Source organism: Poecilia reticulata, linkage group LG12 (genome assembly GCF_000633615.1).
Source record: "Poecilia reticulata strain Guanapo linkage group LG12, Guppy_female_1.0+MT, whole genome shotgun sequence".
In the NCBI taxonomy this organism is placed as follows: Eukaryota; Metazoa; Chordata; class Actinopteri; order Cyprinodontiformes; family Poeciliidae; genus Poecilia; species Poecilia reticulata.
This window is the reverse complement of record NC_024342.1, coordinates 5,978,216-6,000,899: the sequence shown is the minus strand read 5'-3', so window position 1 is coordinate 6,000,899 and position 22,684 is coordinate 5,978,216. Positions and strand designations below refer to the sequence as shown.

General features: G+C 38.7%; 1 protein-coding gene across 2 annotated transcripts; it reads left to right on the top strand.

Annotated features, from left to right (window-relative positions):
• Nucleotides 1–63: 63 nt before the first annotated feature.
• On the top strand, nt 64–21,310 carry LOC103473342 (rhotekin-like). 2 transcript variants are annotated; one of them, XM_017307711.1, is made up of 16 exons: nt 64–188; nt 304–384; nt 469–740; nt 1,806–1,919; nt 4,589–4,788; nt 5,183–5,229; nt 5,360–5,413; nt 5,612–5,729; nt 5,806–6,045; nt 6,133–6,227; nt 6,308–6,414; nt 6,527–6,655; nt 11,210–11,372; nt 13,088–13,186; nt 15,407–15,494; nt 21,224–21,310. In XM_017307711.1, exons 4-16 carry the CDS (start codon nt 1,902–1,904, stop codon nt 21,228–21,230), a joined length of 1,365 nt encoding a protein of 454 aa, XP_017163200.1. In that variant the 5' UTR covers nt 64–188; nt 304–384; nt 469–740; nt 1,806–1,901; the 3' UTR covers nt 21,231–21,310. The 2 variants fall into 2 exon arrangements, with proteins under 2 accessions (XP_017163200.1, XP_008421722.1); XM_008423500.2 differs by having other exon boundaries at nt 64–384.
• Nucleotides 21,311–22,684: the final 1,374 nt, after the last annotated feature.

Sequence of the window (22,684 nt, the reverse complement as noted above, 5' to 3'; positions counted from 1 at the left end):
CTTAAGATGTATAGATGTGACATTTGAAAATGCGTCTTGTTGTCAGGATTTTGTGCGATTCTGAGTCGCTTCTGATTGGCTGCTGGCCTGCAGCAGGGACACTCACCTGCAGCTCATTGGATCATCAGCCTGGCAGGGTTTAAGGAGCTGCAAGGCCTCCACTCTCTGCTGGATGAAAACTTAAACAGGTTGTCGCTGGCCTGCTGATGTCTCTTCTGAGAAACGCTAGAATTTATGTGACTCATCGTTTTTTTTAGCTCCACTGTCTCTGCTTGGTTCACTCTTCTCTCTCTGATCCTCCAGTGGTCCAGAACCGTGTGCTCACCTGCAGCCAGATCCTATACTCCCCTCCCCTCACCTTCCTCCTTCTGAGAAGCCTACAAGGTACTATAAGCCCACTTAACCTGCAACATCAGAATTTTTTTCAACCATTCTGACCTTACCGTCGTTAATCTGCCTCTCCTGCAGATGATCCCCAGACCGGAACCAAGGAGAACTTCTGCAATATTCGTACCTCTTTGAACATATTTAAAATAAATGCTTAAACTTGCCTCTGTTTCCCTGTGTGATTCTGCATGTGGGTCAGACTTCCTCCCAACATGATGCTTGTTGTTTTAAGCCCTTCCCTCACAGATCCCACCTTATGGTTACTGGGTGGCAGTCAGCATTAGTGAGGGTCTTGATTTCAGTCCAGGATCTGCTTGTGTCTTCAGACATGTGACGTCCTCTGACTAACACAGGTGACGTTTTGTTTGCATCCAACTTCACTTATCTAAGGGTGGTATTGTAGTTCCCAGCATTTACAATGGCATGTACTGTGACTTAAAAGAAATTTGACACACAAAGCTTTGAACTTGGACCTCTGTCTCTTTAAGAAATTCCTTTCTGAAACTCTGCCTTCAGGAAGTTATCATATCGCTCCTCTAACATTTTTACCAGTGTTCCACTGAGAAGTGGCTCATGAGCTCAGCTTCTGCTGAAAAAACTCCACTAGGTTTTGCTAATTGCTGTTAGCTATTCTGAAGGGGTTTTGGGGGAGGACAACTGCAGCTCCAAGGAGGAACTTAGTCCTCTATGGTGATGCTAGCTCTACCCAGGTGTTTTGCACAGCTGCATGGTTGCCATGGGAGATCAAAGGATTTCTCAAACATGCATGAAAGAATCAAAGCAACAGTCTAGCTATGTTTTTGAAGAGAATACCATAATTTAAAGCACTAATTTCTAACTTTTTTTTTCCTGGTTTCAACTTTGTTAGGAACTGCCTGCATGAAAAACAAACACTTATTTCCTGACTTGAGATTTTGATGAATCTCCACTTTTTAATTTCTCCCCCTTACAGGGACAATTTTTGGAAAGTGACCAGGCAGTAAGGAAATACTCCTGCTCGTTTTGAGTGGGATCTTTGTTGCACAATGCATGCCAGTTATGCCAGGTACCATTGATCCTTTCTCAGGAATTACCAGATACCCTTCAAATTAATCACTCAATACCTCAACTCCATTGTAAATTCACAAATGAACTGGTTGTGTTCCTCTAACTTTGATTCCCCAAATGGAAATTCACAGTAAGATTTTCATATGAAGACTGTTTGACAAGACTGACTTCCATATATATATATATATATATGATACATAATGATTTTTATAGCTAATACTCTATACATGGGCCTGCATTATTCCCGCTATAGAGCTGCTTGAATGAGTGAGTGTACTGTTTGAGGCTCTAATCCTTCGTGCTCCAGCCTCTTGTATGGAGACTTAAGATTGTTTTGATCTCTGTTGAGTAACTAATTGCTCCATCTGCAGATCCAGTCCGAACGCCGGTCCAGCCAGCTGCAGGATTATCCCGCTGCCAGAGAGCGCAGCTCGAACAGAACCTCTGAGGCTCAGCTGAGTGGAGCCATGGCCGACAGGAACCAGGTAAGCAAACGGAGGAGAAAAGGTTCCTATGCTGAAAACGATAGTTCTGATGCGCAGATCAACAATTATCTCTCTATTATTTCTCTAGTAGTAATTCATATAAGGAAAAAAAAACCACAAAACATTTGTCATCAGGTTTTTTTTTAATATTAAAAGGAGAAAACTTTTTATATATATATTTTAACCTATTGAGTGAGGTACATGTACTATTCATTATCCATAGAGACTGAATCCAGACCAGCACGGCTGAATTATGAAACTGGTTCTGATCCCCCCAAAGCTCAAACACATGACTTGTTAATGTAGCGAGTACATTGTGAATCCACTACGCATTACGTTCTATAACAATTTTGAGATTCAAAGATATGACGACAGTAGGTTTGTTGATAGATGAAAGTTTCATCTGATGCTAAATCAACAGGAAAATGCAAACTTCAGGCAGAATAAAAGCATTTGACTCATTTGAAAGGCTGTCGATTGTTTTTGGGGTTGCAATAAATAACCCGGTGGAGTCCTTCAGTGTGGAAAGCCAAAAGCTGTATTAAACATATGCTGACTGCAGACCATACCATGGACACAATCAATACATTACAATCATGAATAAAACAGCAACTGCAGCCGTAATCTTGTACGTTTGGTTAAAAAAGAAAGGAAAAAAAGTTCCATTTGGGAATTCTTACTACGCAAATGTCTTCTTCTGCAGTTTTTAGTGTTCGGAAACGGACACAAAGAACATTGTGTTTTTTGTCACAAAAACTTAGCATCGGTTTGTTATTTAACAACTTCGTCCTGGATTTCAGACGTGCCCAGTTCAGCCCCTGATGCAACATGTCTGGTTTCAGCATTGTCTGTCGGGTGTTTCAGTCCAGGTTACTAACGGACACGGTTCTCATTTTCACGTGTACGGTCAACGTCAGCATTTCTGATGTCACACAAAACTCTTACACTCGCTTGAAAGACGGGGAAAAAATCTCCACGAAGTCTGATCACTGTATTTTATTGACAAGCTGAATTGTGACAAGAAAACTGAAAAACGACGAGGCCGAAATGATTCCACGTTTCGTTGACTTCCGAAACAAATCAGACCATTCAATTAGCTTTAGCACGACGCACTTTTCACACCACGTCTGAGTAACCAATCGACACTGAAGCTTGCTTGAGGAACTTTGGTTATCAGGGTAACTGATACTTGAACACTTGGACTAGTCCAACACTTTTGGTAAGAAGCAAATTCATAGAGCCAATGAAAGAGAACCTAGTCTGAATCTCAGAGGATAATAGATGCTCATTGTGAGGTTGGAGGCTACACTGACTATCCTAAACATTTCATAGTGTTCAGTACAGTTGCATGATGATTAACTGTGCAGGGCCTTGTATTAATTTACCTTAAACTTTTTCACATTTTGCCACATTGTTACAAATATTTGTACATTTCACTGGGTTCTCTTTATAAAAGTCCAACTCAAAATGGTGCATATTTGTGATGTGAGGGGGGAGGAAAAATCTGAGAAACACTCCATCATTTGGATACAATCCACCTAAATCAGTTCTTCCTACAGCCATCTTTTCACTGCAGTTATAGCTGCAAGTTGTTTTTGGTGTGTCCACCCACACGCAGACCGATGATTTGCCCATTCTTTGCGAAATGGCTCCAGCTCAGTCAGATCAGACAAGGCTTGGTCTGTCTGGGTGGAGCGTTGTTTTCCTCCAGGAAGATGAACTTTTGTTAGTCTAACGCAGGTTCCAACAGGTTTTCTTCTGGGAGGTTTCCTTTATCTTGTCATCAACTCCTCCTAACAAGGAGTTAATGAAGAGATGGATTACGTTTCTGTTTTATAATCAAACACAACTACAAGAACAATTAGTAGGAGAGACTGTAAAACACCATGCAGGAGAAGTTCTTTCAGCTAATTGCCATTTTCTGGTCGCGGCTTCAAATTCTTGGAATACGCTACCATTGGAGCTAAAATATGACATCATTCAGGAAGTCATTCATCACTACGTCATCAAAACTGCACTCATGTTTTGAATAATTTTTTATGAACTTTACATGTTTTTACATGTTTCCTTAAGGATGTGACTTTTAATTTGTATTGATGTCTTCTGTAAACGACAATACTTTTTGCAATCCATTGGATCTGGAACAAGCTTAGAAAATACTGTTCACTTAGCAACCCAGAGCAACTGGAACCAACATTTAGTCAATCCTGAACAAACTTAAGATCCAGAGATCGTAGTTTCATAGTTTATAAACTGACGTACTTCTTCTTATTAAACACGGGGAACCAATGTTTAGCTTTATTCTTACTAAGCAGCAACTCAGAAAAAGAATCAAACATTGAGACACAGAAACTCCTACTAGTTTATAAATTGTGGAGCTCTTGTTCTTCATATTACTAATCGAGAACAAACTTTAGATCCTATGAGTTTAAATTATGTAGTGGTTTCATCTTTTTCGGTTTGCTTTTCTAGCATTTCCTTATAATTCATGTAAAGCACTTTGAATTGCCTTATTGCTGAAAATGTTCTATATAATTAAGATTCCCTTACGTTGCCTTTCTAATGTCTGGGGGGGGGGGGTTTGTAGCGCATCCTCTGTTCTCAGTGTTGTCAATACAGACTTTCTTAGATGTGGGTGTCGCATTATGCCGCCGTTTCGTTCCCAACAGGATGAGAGAGTGCTGCAGCAGATTGAGAGGGAGGTGCGCATGCAGGAGGGAGCCTGCAAACTGCTGGCTGCCTGTTCCCAGAGAGATCAGGCCCTGGAGGCCTCCAAGAGTCTGATGACCTGCAACGCCCGCATCCTGGCTCTGCTCGGCCAGCTGCAGAGGATGAGGAGAGCACAGATCTTGGAGAGAGAGGGACACGGGTCAGTAGCACAGGGATTGAGCGCATGCATGATTTCACGGGAAGGTAATTGGTCAGGGAGATGCATGTAAATGAGGAACTTAAAAAGTCTTTTTTTTTTTTTCTTTAAAAAGCGAACTGAAAAAGTAATTCTTGTGGAATAAATGCACAGCCTGCGCCAACAAACAAGATGTCAGGCGAGGTTACTTGGAGATGCATGAGCTGTGTTTATATTCCACAATGAATAGATCCAGAAATTTTTGTTTCTAAGTTAAATCTTGATGTGTGAGTCGTGAATATGCAACTGATGTGCCAATACTTTTCGATTTAGAATAGACAAAAACACGTTTTGTTTCTTTTATTTTCTCCATTTCCTGGATGTGGGTGGGTTGACTGCTGGTTATTTTTGACAGCAGGATATCTGAAGATGCAGTGCCATGTACTGGGAAAGTGTCACTTTCAGGTAACAAAATGTCTGAGTACAAATCGTATTTGTTTAATCCTTTGTATATTAGCAGCCAAGTTTGTCGTTCAGCTGCTTGTTGCAACAAACCTTTTCTTACATGTCTGACTTCTTAATTTGCACCCTGCAGACCTGCGAATCCCCCTCATGTGGAAAGACTCGGAGTACTTCAAAAACAAAGGAGGTAAGCAAACGGGATCAGGTTTTCTCTCAGTGGGAAAATATCCAGATAAAAGTTTGCCGTATTCATTGTAAGAATATAATTTTTTTTTTTGTAGGCATTTCTGCGCCTGTATTAGTATTTTTATATGTAAATGTCACAATTTCCACCCCAAAAATGTAATAAAAATCCCCAATAAAATCACGTTTTCTCCATCTTCAGAGCTGCATCGCTGCGCTGTGTTCTGCCTGCTTCAGTGCGGCTCAGACATCCACGACACCGACCTGGTGATGGTGGACAGGACGTTGACCGACATCTGCTTTGAGGACGCGGTCGTATTGTAAGGCAAAATTTCCACAACCGAGTTAACGCGTTCCAACGTGCAAGATCTTAAAAGACCTTTCACATCCACCCAGCGACAAGGTGGGTCCGGGCTTCTCACTCCGCGTCGAGCTCTATAGCTGCTGCGCGGCCGAGGATTTCCCTCCGGCGGCCCCGGCTCCGGCTCCCAGGAGAATGAGCTTCCTGGGAGGCTCGCTGGGATGCTCCTCTGGGAAAAAGATCCGTGCCGCGTTTGAGTCTGCGTCTGCGTGTGGCTCTGTCTGTCCTGGTGGAGGGACCGCAAGGCCTGGACATGTTTCACCTCCTTCTGCACTGTGGGCACGGTCACTCTCCTTGAAACACGTTTTATTGCTGTTTTTTTAAGAGAGAGTCTAATTGTATGAATTTCTTTGTATTCACAGGGGCCCAAAGTATAGCCTGTTAGCTCAGACAACACTGACTATTGAAGATGTCAGAGAGGGTTTCAAGACCCATGATTTAACACTTTCAGCAACAGGTAATTTCCTGTTGTTACCCTCTTATTGTATATTTTTTTTAAGTATGATTTTAGGCTTTTTTTTACCCCCCACTCCCCAGAGGATAATCCTTTCTGGTTGCCTCTGTACGGAAACATGTGCTGCCGCTTAGTCGCTCAGCCTTTATGCATGACTCAGCCAGCGATAAGGGGCCAACTCAAGATCAAGGTGAATACATATTGTAACTTTTTTTTTTATTTAATTTTTTTTTTTTTACCACCAAACACAACAACTCCCTTTGATTCTGATTTACTTGCGTGTGTCTTTATTGCTCACTCAGCTTGAGGAGGATGCAGATCATTGGGGAAACTACTTCTGTGTCCTCATAGGCCAAACTCTTCTCTGCTATGGAAGTGGAGAAGACCTGGAGCCGGAGGACGAGCCTCTGCTTGTAATCCCCGTCACAAAGGTTGGCTTTGAAATATGCAAAGTCAGAATGAAGTCAATGCAAAGATGTAGAGATTATGCTTGGGTTGGTTACAGTCGCATGACAAAACCACTAGAGGGCACCGGTGAGTAAAAACACGAGCAAAACTGTTTTGAGCGTTTCACGGTTTGAATCCGGGTTATTTCTCCCCACACTCGGTCAGATATCACGCTAATCTGTTCAGTTATTTATTTTAGTAGTTTAATAATGAGGGTTTGTGAAAAATGTGTTTATTCAAAGTTCAGAGTATGGAATGAATTCAGTCAAATACAGCTGCAGATGCACACTTAAAACAGTGTTTTTATGTTAACTTGCAGCATCCTACACACTTATAAGAACACCTTGTAATTAGTAGTTCAGATTATCTGTCATATCATTCTTGTCATATTTATTCATGTTATAGCCATAGATAAATGGGTCGTCTTTGCAGTAACGTCATTCCCCCGCTGAAATTCACATCCTTAGAGCATTTATTGCATGTTGTGGTGAGAAGAAACATTCTGTGCTGTCACAATTATTTTCCAATTAAACAACCGTAACTGAGGCGTTTCTTTTAAACATACACTTTCATTTTTAAGTCCTGTGAAACTTTATCTACGACTTCCTGATAGGCTGGTGCATGAATGCAATGTCAAACAGATTGCCCAATTCTCTCACCGACATCATAAAATAAATAAACAAACGAAAAGAAAAGCAACATACTGCTGAAGTAGAGCACAGGTTTGTTGATCTTTGAGTCGGGAAGTGGCTGCGAGAAAATATCAACAGATCAAAAGCTGCTTGTAAAAAAATAATTAAGAAATAAAATGAACTACTGTGACAAACGGGGCTGGATGAGGAGCCGAGAGTTTTCTTCCCAAGCAGAGGGAGGTGAAATACAAATCTCAGATCAGCCATGAGAGCTTTTATGGGTTTGTTTGGGTTTTTTTTTGGGTGTGAAGTTAGAATCTTTTAGACTTTTACACATTTTTACTGCGGGTGGCAACAAGTGTTACTCCTCTCTGCTTTTGACAAATTCAGGAAATGGGGTTGAAACAGCCATTCTTTCGCAAGTCCATTTAATTTGACACATTATTCATATCATTTACACAAAGTCCACGAGCATAGACGGATCCGCGTGTCTTTAAGGAAAAAATATCGTGACATTGCACTGTTTGCAATTATTTTGAATTATTTTTAGGCATTTTTTCTAACTCCAAGCTGGCTAAATGTCAATGCCTAATGGATTCAAGCGTAGCAGGGAGGGTGTGAAAGGAGATCGATGCCCTACGTATCAAAATGTGTATATATGAGTCAACTTCTTTTCTTTTGGCAAAATGGACCTAAAAAGATATATATATATATATATATATTTTTTTTTTTCCCCCTTTAAGTCAGTTAAAGGACCAAAAGTCTCGTTTGAAATTGCTCTGATACTGGAACATGATCACAGAACCATCCAACGTTTTGTCGCAAATAGTCAATAGGGTGGCAAGAAACGTGTTGAGAATTGAAGATGCAAAGTAACTGCAGAAGATTTGACAAGAAGCGTGACGCTACCATGAACTCATCAACCTATACTGTGCTGAACGACTGTAGTGTATAGCAGAGGGAAACGGGGAGGCAGCGAGCCGTCGATGAGAAAGCAGAGCAGTAGTTCAGATTATCTGTCATATCATTGTCACGACATAATGACAAATATGTGAAGGACATGTTTTTCATAGGTTACATACTGTTGCTTTCAAGAGAAGAAAATAAGTGTGGTGTGAACATGTTTTGCATTTAGTTGCATGATCATTATGTGAAGCAACATTTGCCCAATAGTTGTGCACAAACATATTTTTAGAACCTCAAAGTCAAAACCTCCCTTTACTTTTCTTAAACATTCATGTTTGAAACCTATTAGCGTCTTGGATTAATTGTGTAGTTGATTATTAAAAATGAATCCTCAAAAATAGGACTTGACTAATTGCACCCAGTGACATGTTCATCAAAACGGAGATTTACACTGGAACTGAGCCGTCTGTTTTTTAGCTACATTCATTTATTTTTTTGGGAAAATGTTGGTTTGTAAAGAAATAAAGTTGTTTACCTCAAACCATTCACCTGTTGCATAGTTGAGGAAAAGCCAGTCTGAGCTCCAGTCTACTGATTTATAGCTCTTCGACTTGCGACGTGTAATTTTAAGCCCTCTGCAGTTTTTCCTCGGGCACTGCTGCAGGGTGTTTGTGACAGTATAACTTGTACTATAAATATGATGGAATAACTTCTAAACTAAACCACAGCGTGTTATAGGGACACCTATTTAAATAACTAAATGTATCAATATTGCACCTGGATAATCACACAGTGCAAAAAATGTTGAAACTTCAAAAACATTTCACAAGATGACAGGATACAGAGCAGATCGTTCACCATTCCTCTAGGTGATCTAGAGAGATCGTCCAGCCACCATGTTTCCTCTAACTTTGATCACTGACTAGATGTAAAATAGTATTTCAGTTGTGCATACATAACCACTGGTTTAGAAAACTAAATGTATATATGCTAAATTTACAAAATATCTCGGCGAAGCATCAAACTTCCTGAATTTACTGAGAAACACCGAGTTTTTACAGCACGTCTGACTGATGCTGCCTGCAAGGAGACGAGGAGGGGAAGAAAAAAAAAGCCTTGAGAAAATGATCTCATTGTTAATCTGTACAGTTTTGGATAAGCCAGAAACCAGTGACGTCAAGAGGACCAGTTCAAACCAGAAACCTGCAGACGGTCGCATCTGTAAAAATCCACCTGACTCCTCGCTTAGATAATGACAATTTATCAGATCTTGTTCCTTGTGACACATTTGTTTCCCCCTTTGCAGATGGATCTCTTCTTACATTTATTTTTGGTAAATGCCAGCTACTACATACCAGCGCATCAAAAAAACAAAAACAATTATGAGGAAGTGAGAGTGAAGAGGAAATGTTCTGTTAATATGGTTCATTAACTTATTGCTTATGGGACAACAACATTGCACAAGGATGGGAGTTTTTGTTTTTCTTGAAGTCATTTGTACATTTTATCAATACAACGCATTCCAATGTGCAATCATATTCAATGTATTGAATGATTCTAGGCAATAATCTAGAATATTACTGTAAATTTAATTTTAGTGAGTGAAACACTATACAGACTATTTTCAAGCTTTTGTCAATCACGATGATTTTCTGCTTGGGCCTGATACGAACATGATATTTAAGATTAAAATATTACACCAGAACAATAAATAAAAAGTTTTAATACCTGCTAAAAGGTTATTTTCAAATGTTACTTTTAATTTGATCAGCGAGTGGCATATTTTAATTCCTGTAAGTTTCTGAAGAGAAAATAAACCTTTTATAAATCGATTGCTGTCGTGTTGGATGCGAGGCCACTCATTCAGCACGGGCAGTCGGATCCCTCCTCATCAATCACAGACTGGCATTAACCTGCTGCTTGGAAAAGCCAGGCATTGTTAAACAGGAAAGGGGAAAAAAAAACTGTTTTGGCTCTGATTATGTTACGCGTCTACTTCTGATTTCATGTCAAATATCTTTTACGTATTTATACCGATACAGGATTATTCAGTGGTTTTTTTTTTTCTTCTTTTTTTTTACCATAATCATTGCGATTTTAAATTTAACTGCGAAGATTGGAAAAAGAAAATCACAATGCTAAATGGATGTTTTCTCTCAGTTTAGCTGGAGCATTAAACACTTTCCTGATGACGTATCTTGATTAATGCTCAACTTGAGATGGAGTTCAGACATGCTAAATAAAGCTGTGTACAATTTGACATCAAAAAGTGAAACAAAAGATAATTCAAGCTCCCTCACCCCCTCCATCGCACTGTATTTTCATTTGTACTCTTCCACCAAGCCAGTTTTTCCAACGTGGTAAAATGTGACCCGCTCAAGAAACCATAAAATGCTTGTCGATCCTGTCATGTCTCATGAGATGAAGAGGAAGTTCACTCGAATTTCCATTCCTGGTAAAGGATGCACCTGCAATCCGAAGTGTTTATTTGTTACCTGAACTTTTCCCAGTTCTTTCACAAAAAGTCAAACTGGCATGTGGAGGAAGGTGCTCTGGTCAGGACAGACCAAATTAAACCATAACTGACCTAAAATAAAATACAAAAAAAAACAAGCACTGCATGAAACATGATGCTGGCAGCATCATGGTAACAGACTGGGCCAACGCCCTTAAATGAAATCTATGTCAACGCATTGAAGCGAAGTCCCTCAGACAGTAAACAGTCTACCTGTATGTGATTTAATCTCAGCATAAATACAGCTGGTCTGTGAAGGCCTCTGGGATTTATAAGAGAACATTTGCCCTCAGCCTTAGCAGCTGACTCAAATTTAGACCTATAGGGATGCATGTGTTTGTGGGTATATATAGCTTTTTTATTTTTATTTATTTTTTACCAAAATGTAATATTAATGTTGCTGTCCTTACAGAAAACATCTGAGAAATCTAAATTAAATATGAAACTTACACAGTGTCTGTATTTGATTTATTGTCCGCCTTCAGGATACCAACGTGTGTACGTCTGAGAGCGATCCTGTCCACGGGCTGCAGATTAGCATTAGCATGCAGCCTCAAAGAGGGAATGCGACCTGCGCAGCTGCCACCCAGAATGCTGCAGACTTGCCAGGCTGGATCAAGGCCCTCCAGCAACATGTCTACAGCCTGAGTAAGACTGTGACTGAGGAAATTATCTGTCAGAAAAATAAATCTTGTTTATCTTAAGCTCTTATCTGCTATGAAAACTTTTATTAGCAAAGTGAAAGCAGGTTTTTGATTTCTAACCGCTGCAGCGGAGGGGGTTGTCGGCACGCAAGGGAACTAAGCAGAGGGGAATTTTGGAGCAAACCCACGAACTTTGTGGAATTCATAGGTACCGAAGCAAACGTGAACACAGTTTTACTCAGTATTTTAATTTGGTCTTATTTCAAGTGTTCTAACTTATAAGCAACTTTTCAGCAAGTTATAGGAGCTTGATTTTTGATAAAGTATTACATCCACTGGCAGATTATTTCACTGATGTGGAAAAATATTTTATTAGAAGTGAAATAATCTCAGTTCATTTTCTTATCTGTCTTATCAAGAATAAGGAATTATTGACTTAAGCCAAGCTCTTATTTCTTGCCGAAAAGTCACTTGTGAATTAGTTTAGTCTTATTTTAAGTGTACCAAGACATTTTCACTAAAAATACTTGATAAGATTTTGTGTTTTGGCATCATGGTGCATAGTTTTCAAAAGTTTTTACGAAGAAAAGCCCGATTGGTGTGTGTTCTACAGAGTTGATACTTTGTAGAACCACCCAACACTTTTGCAACTTTGTCATAATAAATTCTAAGTAGTGACGTTTAAACACTCCCAAAAGTCTCCTTAATGTCAGGAGTATTAGTTTTACTATTTTCTGCGCCGTTTGTTCAATAAAAGCATCAAATGCCAACAAATTTGCAATTTGTCACAGTGTGACTGGTGTTCTAAAAAAGAAAGTATTTCCAATGGGAATGTTCCTCCAGAACAGTATTTGTTCGTGGGGCCATTACTGTTGTGACGCAGTCTTTGCCGTACAGTTATCTAAAAAAAAATACCCCAAAAAACAGGCGTAACAAATGGTTCTTATCGTCACTTTTGTCATTATTACAACAGTAACACAAAATACCGTGCTAAAATAAGTCCTTATCTTCCACAACTAGAAACCTTTAATTTAACTTTAACTTTAATTTTCACGTGTCAATTATGCTGTTACCTTCATTATTTAGGGCAGGTCTAGTTTTAAGACCAACTCTAAATAATTGGGATGTTGCTGAAATGGCAAAACAAAGTCCACTAAAGACTTTGATGCATTTTTATCAACCAAAAAGAGTCTGTACTACTAACAAAATGGCTGAAATGCCTTTGATTGGTTTATCTGACTATAGCAGACTACTACTGCATTCCTCTTACAGAACATTAGACTTGGACTTTTATTAGACATAAAATAAGCTGCTTTGTGGTGAGCACAAATTTGCTGAAGCCTCAAAAAAACCAAAAAAACATTGCTGTTGCTAATTTGTCACTACAATGAATGATGAAAATGTAAAGACAGAACAACTGAAAATATCACGTGTGTGTGTGTGTGTGTGTGTGTGTGTGTGTGTGTGTGTGTGTGTGTGTGTGTGTGTGTGTGTGTGTGTGTGTGTGTGTGTGAGTGTGTGTATGTGTGTTTGTTTTCACCCTCTGGGCCTCCTGACTGACATGTGGTACAGCAGGTATAACAAAAATCTGAACTTGACTAGACTCTGGCACAGCGACGAATAAAGCCCACATAATTATGATTGAATAATTACGAAAAGCTGTTAAAGAATACGTCTTTGCATTACGACATGCGTAATCGCCGACTTGGGCTGTTTCAGGTCAGTGGAAACGGTGTTGCGATGAGGTGATGAAGATTGAGGCACCGAGGTCCAGGAAACCCAAAGCGGCCAAGCAGGGATCTCTGTTTCACGAAATGGGTAACGTCTCCAAAAGCATAGCGGCGACGCTGCATTCAAGCATTTCTGAGATGACGCACCGCGTCTGATTTCAGGGGTTTTTCTTGGAGGTGATTTTATTTTTCCACCTCTTTCAAAAATGATTAGTTAATACATTCTTTTTCAATTTAGTTAATTTCCTCTTGCTTCGTTCTTTTGTTTGAGACTTTCCTCTGATTGGATGCCAGTACAGAAAACAAGACTTGAAAAGATGCCATGAAATGCATCCTTGATTTGAGCCAACACATTAAATTGACAACACTGGAGTTGTTTTTTTTTGCGCGTGCGTGCGTGTGTGTGTGTGTGTGTGTGTGTGTGTGTGTGTGTGTGTGTGTGCGTGTGTGTGTGTGTTTTACGGCTGCACAATTATTTACATTACTGTTATGGAGACGAGCTGAAACGGCAGTCGCTGCCATCGCCCTCAAACGTCTTGTCTGACAAAGAAAATGTCAACATTTACAGTGCATTTCGAAAGTATTCATACCTCTAGAAGTTAACTCTTCTGCCACAGCCACATATTTCACTGCATTTTCTATTTTTATGTATGAAAACATCACACAAAATTGTGCAGTTGAAAGAAAAGGGTGCATGGTTTTAAAACATTTTTGTGTGTGGTACAGTTTTTGTCTGCCCCTTTTACTGATACCCGAAATGAAACTTTGCACTACCATTTTCCTTCAGACATGAATTAAATTAAAATGACTCAAACGCTGTCTGACGTAATCTCAGTATAAATGCAGCAGTTCTGATAGAGCTGAGCTTAGTGATGGCCGCTCCAAGACATTGACTTTTTTGTGGATAAAACACGTAATTAATTTGGTGATATAAGGGGCATCCACAATGAAAGCCTTACCTGTGCTCAAGCTTTAACTTCCTGGCTGATGTTGCTTCTATATTTCCACATAATGTTTTTCCGCATTATGCCGATTTAATTATTCAAGTACACCGGTCCCCCTCCTTCACCAAAACGCCTGGTTTTAATGTCAGAGAGAGAAAATGTTGTTTTTGTAAAATCAACTCAGTTCATTCAGAAAGCTTAAAAAGTAATTATAATTCTTCAAGATGTAAAAGTCATAAATCAACTACTTTACAGGCTTTTCTATTTGACACACTGGGATCAAAGCAAGAGGTTTTTCTTCATATAATAATCAACAAGCACTGGACTTATTGCTTTGTCATACCTACTCAACAATCCAAGATTATGGTTTTGTGCAGTTGACAAGCGAGTCCAAATATTCGCTTTCCTCTTAATTTTCTATTTCCACATTAATTTGAAATATTGATATGTCTCCAGTTTGCCAGCCTCTGGCTCAAAGACCCAGTGAATTAGTTATCAGCTTTTCTTGTTTCCAATTCAGTGCTAATATTAAATATAGTTTGGATTTTTTTTTTTGAGGTGCAAACTAAATGAAAGCAGCTGTTAAAATGATTGAACATTAATATGGCAAAATTGTATTGAAATTTCAGCTGAAATTGAATATTGAATATTGAATATGAATATTTAATCTCTATTTGTAACCCTTTTGAATTAAGATTTTATTAGATTTTTTTTAACAACATGATTTTTGAATAGATTTCCACATTAGTAAGAAATATTAAATCTATGTAGCTGCACAGATCAAGTGCGGCTACACAGATCAAGTAGAGACGAGCAGAATTTGTAAAAACCAGATTGCCCGTAAAACGACTTTATTGTGGAAGACTTAAATCTTCACATCAATACGCGCATTGATGTTACAATGACTGCTTCAACAATCATGCCTGTTCTTTCATGCCAGAAATTGAGACGGAACAAACAAAACACAAAGGTTCAGTGTTTATCACCAACAAGTTGGGGAGAAACCAGACCTTAAAGTGGACAAACGAGTCTGTGTGAATAACAGGAGTACCCATAAATGACCCGGGACAGAATGTCAGACGCTGTCGTCTGGACCGACCGCGTTATCTCTTACACCTGCTGACAAAAACGTCATTCATGCCGATCAAAATATATGCAACATGTTTGTGGTTTCAGAGTTTTAATATGATTGGAAGGAGGAGAGGGCGGGAAGTAGGGGAAAAAAACGAAACAAAAACTTTCTCAAACTTCCTCATATCCAGTCTCTCATCGCCTTCAAGTGTTTTCTGGCCCTGCGAGTTAAACTTGAAAGATTTGAGTTTGATAGTTGGATTCATTATCTCCATCTTCCTCTTCCTTTACAGTAACGCCCTCCTCTCCGAGAAAAGGTCCTGCCATTCCAGATTTGTCTCATGAGATACGAACGTTGCTGTCCTCTTACTACAGCGAAAGGTATGATTGGCTGCAGCAGTCAAACTACTGCTTTTGTTTCTGCTCTCAGGATAAATCGCAGGAAATCCTCTCGATGCTCAGCTGACGTGCACAATCACTTGTTGCAACGGCTGGACGGACACAGCTCACACCAAACGGAGATTGTTTAAAAATGTCCCTGCTTGCACTTTCAGTAAATTTAGGTAGAAAGTCAGTTCCTGGCTAAATACCCAATGAAAAATTTTGAATTTTCAATTCATGCAAAATATGTCAAAATATCAAGAGATTAATTCCCAATGTGCACCTTTTTACTTCAAATTTCTAAACATGAGGTGCTTTCTCGGCTTCACTTACTTTCATGTTAACCAAATGTGAGTCGCTCTATTTCCCACTTTAAAACTTAAAAGAAAAAATGTCTCCTAATGTGCTGAAAATGCAAGTTTCAAAGTATAAATTTCCACTTACCGTCCAACATTACTGTTGTCTGGAAGAGATTGTTATGTTTAGGATTTCTGTGGTTGTGGGAGTCGACAGTGAACCAAAGCCTGAGTGAGGAACAACAACAAAACACACACACACACAGGGGGAATCTAAACAAAATACTGTGGATATGATTGGATTTGGATGTGGAAGGGGAATAAGTCACACCCTATTTCTATTTTCTTCCTGGATTGGAAAATTATTTATTAAAAGCGATACAGCAGAAAACTTTTTTTTCCTTTAACCTTCTGCATGCATCGTTTCTGTTTCTCTTTTGCTTGACTTGAGGCTTTAAACACAAAGCACAACTGCAACAGATATAATCAATGGTTCCACATAGTTTGAAATCTCCACATTAATGTCGATTCCGAGGTTGAACAGTTTTCATAAGTCCAAAGATGGCTGAAAGCTTTTTTTTTTTTTTGAGCTCATTTATAGGTTATTGATTAATATATTGCACGTGACAGCTTGTTATTTATTTATTTGTTTATATCTAGTATATCTAGGATCAATAAAGTATATTCTATTCTATTCTATATTGGCGACTGGCACCAATCAACACGGGTCGATTGGTGCCAGTGATGCATATTGAAGGCGTATCTCTGAGATGTGTTAAAGCGAACTAATTTGTTTCAGAAGCGGCGATGTTGAACAAACGAGTAGAGAGAGATCAACCAACGGCAGCTTGTCGTTTCCTCATATTTCATCAGAAAATTTCCCCCCTCATTTTTTTCCTCTTAACCCCCCCCCCCAAAAAAAAACAAACTTGCTTGCTGCCTACGATACAATGGTTGATCAACTACAATGGAATTAATGTAATGAAATCTCCTGCCAACCACAAGAAAAAACAAAGACCCACAGAGCCAAGAAAAACCAAACGTCATTCCAAAGGCAATGCAGGAGCCACATTCACCGTATTCAGTAGTTCAAGAGTGTAATTTTTCATTAATATTTGTGTGTATTTATATATATATATATATATATATTTATTTATTTATTTTTAATACTTTATAGTTGCCATTAAATAAGCTGTTACAAGTAGTTGCAGAAGTAGAGGCAATCATTCTACATGGGATAATTATGTAACATGGTCCACAACATTCTGAGACATGTTCCTCATACTTTGGCTCAGGTCTAATCAGGAGAAATCAGATTTTTTTTTTTTTTTTTTTTTTAGGGTAAAAACACTTCCAAGAACAATCCGTTCAACATTCCAACATCGAGCAGAATGGATTCTTATCGTACAAACATGCAGGAATTGAAACGAATCTAAGGTTTGAATCAGCTCACAAAGACGTAAAGGGTCATATTTTACTCACTGGTTTGAAATGTGTCTGAAGAGCCAATTTATTATTAATCTTAAATGTAATTTGTGCTTTGCCAATGCAGTCATGCGCCTTTAACTTTTTTGACACAACCACAAATCTCAATGTTACGGGTATTTGAATGCATTTTTTTTTTCTTCTGCAAATAAAAATCAGTGTCAGGCGTCTGAGTCGATGCTGCACACAACAATCTTTTGCTCCACTGGCAGCTGCATGTCTTTGAGGTTTTGCTTCAAAGACATGCAAAAAAAAATGTTTTAATTTTTTTTTCAAAATAGCCCAAACTCGGTGAAATTTGATGAAGTAAATCTATGAACGTCAAACTGTCATCCAGCAAATTTCAACACCAGACAAAAAAGACTTCAGGAAGCAATTTTCAAGTGATGGTGTCATGCAAATTCACCCTATGCGTACTCATTTTTAGACTCATAATTTTTGACAGCAAAGTTCAATTTTACAATTGAACAGAAAGATTTTATTCAGTTTGCCATTATTTTATGAGGACTGTAAACTGAGAGAACTGTTCATCAGAATGAGTAGCAGGAAAGGGAAAAAGCCCCAAACAGCGGCAGCTTGAATATCAGGTCTTTCTTTTTATTTCAGTTCTGTGCCAGCCCGTCTCCACGTTATCGCTTCATGGTCTCAAAGAAAGAGCCTGTCGAAACCAAACTTTTCAAAAATATCAGAGGCCATGACTGTGCGCAGCTCTGATTCAATTCAAAATTAAATGCTTTTTTAATTTCAACTGGAACAACTGGTGGCTTCAAGACACTTTAAAGTTGAATAAGACGAGGAACAAGTCTGTAGATAACAATCGGTTCCAAAACACAACATCATCTCCGTGCACGGGGAGATAACGTCACCATAAATACCCACGAGATTACAAAACCCTAGAGGATTTTATAACATGACATTCCTCTAGACCTTTCTGCTAGTACATCCCAGGACTGTCTGGTATGTTTGTTTTTCTCTGCTCTTTATTTGTTCACTAATGTTGCCAAAAAAGTGTGTGTGTGTGTGTGTGTGTGTTTGTGTGTGTGTATATATATATATATATATATATATATATATATATATATTTGTATTCACAGAACTGATGTATTAACCCTTTCATGCGTAGTGGTCACTACACTGGACAGCTATCTAAAAGCCATTTTCTTGTGGATTTTTATGTTATAAATGCACACAGACCACTGAAGTGGACACTAATGCATCATAAAATGCACCATAAACCACTGGGAATCAGCTGCAAATGCAAGAAATTATTTTTCTTAAATCCAATATGGCCGACAGACACAAAAGCATGCCAGCCGACCCGGTCCCTCCTTCTACTGTAGACGACTCTTACAGGTAAAAAAATATTGTGACATCAGATAACCCCTAAAGAACAATACTACTGATGTATTTGGAGAAAATTACAATTGATCACCTAAAAAAATAAAAAATAAAAATATTTTTTACAGAATTTTTTTCCTAACTTTTTTTTATCCCTTAAGAAAAAAAAATCCTGACACAAAGGATCATAATTCATGCATGAACATGTTAATACCTAGTCAGTTTACAAATTCTGTGTCTCCTGAAGGCAGTTTTATTTTGGGGTTTATTAACGTAAAATATGGCATGCTATAAATGCATGCCACACCTTTCAGAATTTTATACACCAAAATTGGAAGACATTAAACAATTTTCTATCTACTTCACAAAATCGCACTGCTTCGTGTTGCTGAAGCACGAGTACCAATGAGATCCACTGAATTGTGACTCGACAAACGTCAGACAGTGAACGCTTTTCAGAGCCGCGGCGGAAAGATCATTTGCCATCTTTGTGACAAGAGGACAAAGCTTCATTGCATCATTTGTGTCTTGCCATTTATAGCAATTAAGATGCCATCTCAATAATATACACATTTTTTGATGCCATGTTATCACAGCTTAATTATGTTATTCGCAATAATGACATAAGTAGACGTTGATGAAGATGATTGACCTTGTTTTTTAGGTCAGCACTGACATTCCTTCACTGATGTCACCGAGGCCGGGCGAGACAAACGCCTTCTGAGCCAAAACACAATGGCACATTGTAACGCAGTGCATAAAAAACAAACCTATAATTTAAGTTGTTACACAGAGCGGCAGACAAAAGTCGTAAGTTTAAGTGTGGAAAGAAAGACGCCTGTTGTTCGACTGCGAGATGCACGGAGAGAAATCCGACGATTGGTCACAAGGTGTCACACAACAGGTTGTACCGCAAAGTTTGATATTTGATATATGTGAGGCGACAATGGGTCACGGCAACAAAGTTCGGCTTTAACAACAATGGCCTCGCTTCATCTTGAATACACTCATTTTCACCAGAGTGTGTTTTGCTGTGAGTCATTTCAGCAAAATAAGTTTAAAGCAAACAGTAAGAGGCAGAGAGAGCACAAGGACGACTTGTGCTCTCTCTATTCCTGCTAAACCTCTTCCACCCCCCCGCCCCTCCCCGTTTTTTTTTTCTTTTTTGTGTGTCCATTACATTTCTAACAGTTGTACATCTTGGCAAAAGCTTGAATGCTCTAGTTGTGAGAGGAAACCTGTTGGGTCTGGCCTTGACACTTTGATTGTCATGCTGCCAGTCAGAAAAGAAAATGCATAAAAAGAAAAATTCCAATCGCTTTATATGTTTTGTTTGGCTTTTTATTTTTCAGTTTTGAATTTCTGTCTTATGGAAAAGTAAATACCGTATTTGCGAAACAATTTCCAAGATGTGTTATAATCTGTGCATCAAACTCTGATTTAAAAAGAGAAATAAAATAAATCGATGTGGCTTAAACAAAACATTGTTTAATCCCAGGTCTATTAAATCTAAAAATTATATTTCAAATTTTTCGAGGTTACAATGCGACAGTGCCGCGTTCTGATCTTATCTCTGAATAATCAGATGATGTTAGAAATCTCCTGCTTGGCTCGTCGCTAAAACAAATCAAAACGCTCCATTAAACTGATGGACAGAAGCCGACATTCTGGTCAGAGTGATTCATCAGGTTCTGTGTCATCGCGCCATTAAAAAAAAAAAAAAAAAAAAAAAAGCTGCTTCATATCCTCATTCTTACAAATCCCCACATGAGAGCAAATTGTGGTTTTTGAGAAGTATGTCTGAATAGTTTCAACTGTCAGGGTGGTGTGATTTTTATTTTTATTTTTGCTTGTTTTTTTTAATAGAAGACAACATTGTTGAGTGGGGTGTGTGCAAACCACAAGGGGAAAAAAAAAGTTCCTGCATTTTCACACCTTCTTCCTTCCGAGTTGCACAGGGACTGTTGAATATCTATAAATAAAATATTGATCTTGGCCCCCGTCTGTCCCGTACCCTCCGTCACTCGTTTGCGAAGAAGTCCTCACTTTCTCCACCTTCGTGTTGACACACATTACACTAGGCGTATATGAGAGACATATTTAAGATCATCAAATAAAAAAAAAAAGTTAATATCAGACGAAGACAACCTCAAGTAAATACAGCAACGGAGTCTTGAGTAGATTTTTTTTTTATTGTGGAGAAAAAAATGGCTTCTGGAGTCAATCGGGCCATTTTAGGTAACCGACTGAGTCTTGTTGGTGGCAACGGCTGCCGTCAAACACTCAGGCAAAAAAAAAAAAAGTGTGTATAATTACCGTGGCTTGTGTTCCTTACTGCACGACCCAGTTGCAGAGTGAAATTAAATATGCAAAAAATATTCCCTTTTCCACCTTTATACGGTACAGCAAATCCCCCAACATGAACATAAAGCTGCCAAATCCACCATGCTGTTTTGCCTAAGCAGCCGGGACAGGAATTGGACATTTAAAAAGCCTGAAAAAAATCAGGCTGGCCTCTGCAAGGTGTCTTTAGTGTCAATTCAGGACACTAATTCATTGTTTAGCTCTCAACTTCAGTGACCATTTTTCTTTTCTTCTTCTTTTTTCCAGCTATTAATCATCCTGACAGAGATACAGCGGTGGGCAGACGATTTCTCCCGTTCTCCTCGTCTGTGGTTTTTTTTTTTTTTAAACCTGGTCGAAAAGGACAAGAACATGATGAATGCTGCTCGTTCTTTAAGGACGCCAGGCGCACTGTAACGGCTCCTACTGTCGCTTTTTTCTACCCGTACACAAATCCAGGACTTCATTGAATGTTGGTTTTCTAATTTAAAAAGCAAAAAAAAAAAAGTCACAAAAAAATACTAGCTAAGTTTCAGAAAATGGTACATTTGTCTACAAATATGTTAGCATTTGTGTTGTGAAAATACAAATGGTGAACCGGAGCGAACAAACCAAGTTGCTTCAAGATCCAGTCAATAGTTTTTTTGTTGTGCACATAAACTGCCCTTCTGATTTCTTTGTTTTTGTTGCAATAAATTTTCCGATAAGCTATAAATAAAACGTTCTGTCAGCTGTCACCCTGCAGCTTTCAGACTCTCATCCTGAAACCATCTGGCTGCTTTCGGGCTGACTCACGAGACAAACATTTTTTTTTTTTTACTGTAAGTTGACATCACCCCACCCATTGGCAAGCGCTGCATAGTAGCTGTTTGGCTACCTAGCGTTTCGATGCATTGTATATATTGCATCCTTAGTGTGACCTTGTGGAATGCTGTTGACACACTGCATGGAAATAAAAAAAAATTTAAAAAACGGTGAATAAAGTTCAAACCGTATCAGCCCAACTAATCCACACACCAAGAGAAATCAAAACAAAATTCCACGGATCAAATTATATGCAGTGAAGTTGAATGATGCAGGGATTAATTATTAAACATTTTTTACTGAAATGCTTTTAATGCCTCATACTGGGCGTGAGTTTGATCCATTCTCTTTAAATCTTCCATGCACTCTGATCTGATTCTGTTCTCTGTAGATTACCTAATGGAGTCGTATTGGGTGACTGACTGGGTCGTTGTGGCAGCGTTTTGAAATCAGTTGGAAGGTTTTCTTGTCTTTTGAGTTTCAGATTATTGTCTTGCTGGAAAATCCAGCAAGACACCTTCGAACTCTGGTCAAGAAAGTTCCGGTAAATTTCATCTTTTCGTCAAATATACAACAGCCACACATTGTAAGGTTCCCTCTTCCAAACTGCAGGGTAGAAATGATGATTTGTGGGTGATGCGCAGTGCACATCTAGTCTAAGCAGCAGCTGCGTTCCCATTACAAATGTGCACAAAACTTTGTCAATATTCCACTAATGTCAAAAAACACAATTTTGCAATTGCGGTCTTTCCACTGTAATGCTGAGTTTGCACCAGTGGCATCCAGGTTTTGATCATGTGACTTGTGTGATGTGAAAAAAGTGTTTCAGTTGCATCCATCTAATCACATTACTTTTATAGCTATGGAATTGAGCATTAAATAAGCTTAATTCTATAATATCAATATAGGATATCAGGTTTTTAT

Coding starts and splice junctions, on each gene's coding strand:
- LOC103473342 (XM_017307711.1), top strand. Junction 4,789..5,182: donor TTGGAGAGAGAGGGACACGG/GTCAGTAGCACA, acceptor TTTTGACAGCAG/GATATCTGAAGATGCAGTGC. Junction 6,656..11,209: donor TTGTAATCCCCGTCACAAAG/GTTGGCTTTGAA, acceptor GTCCGCCTTCAG/GATACCAACGTGTGTACGTC.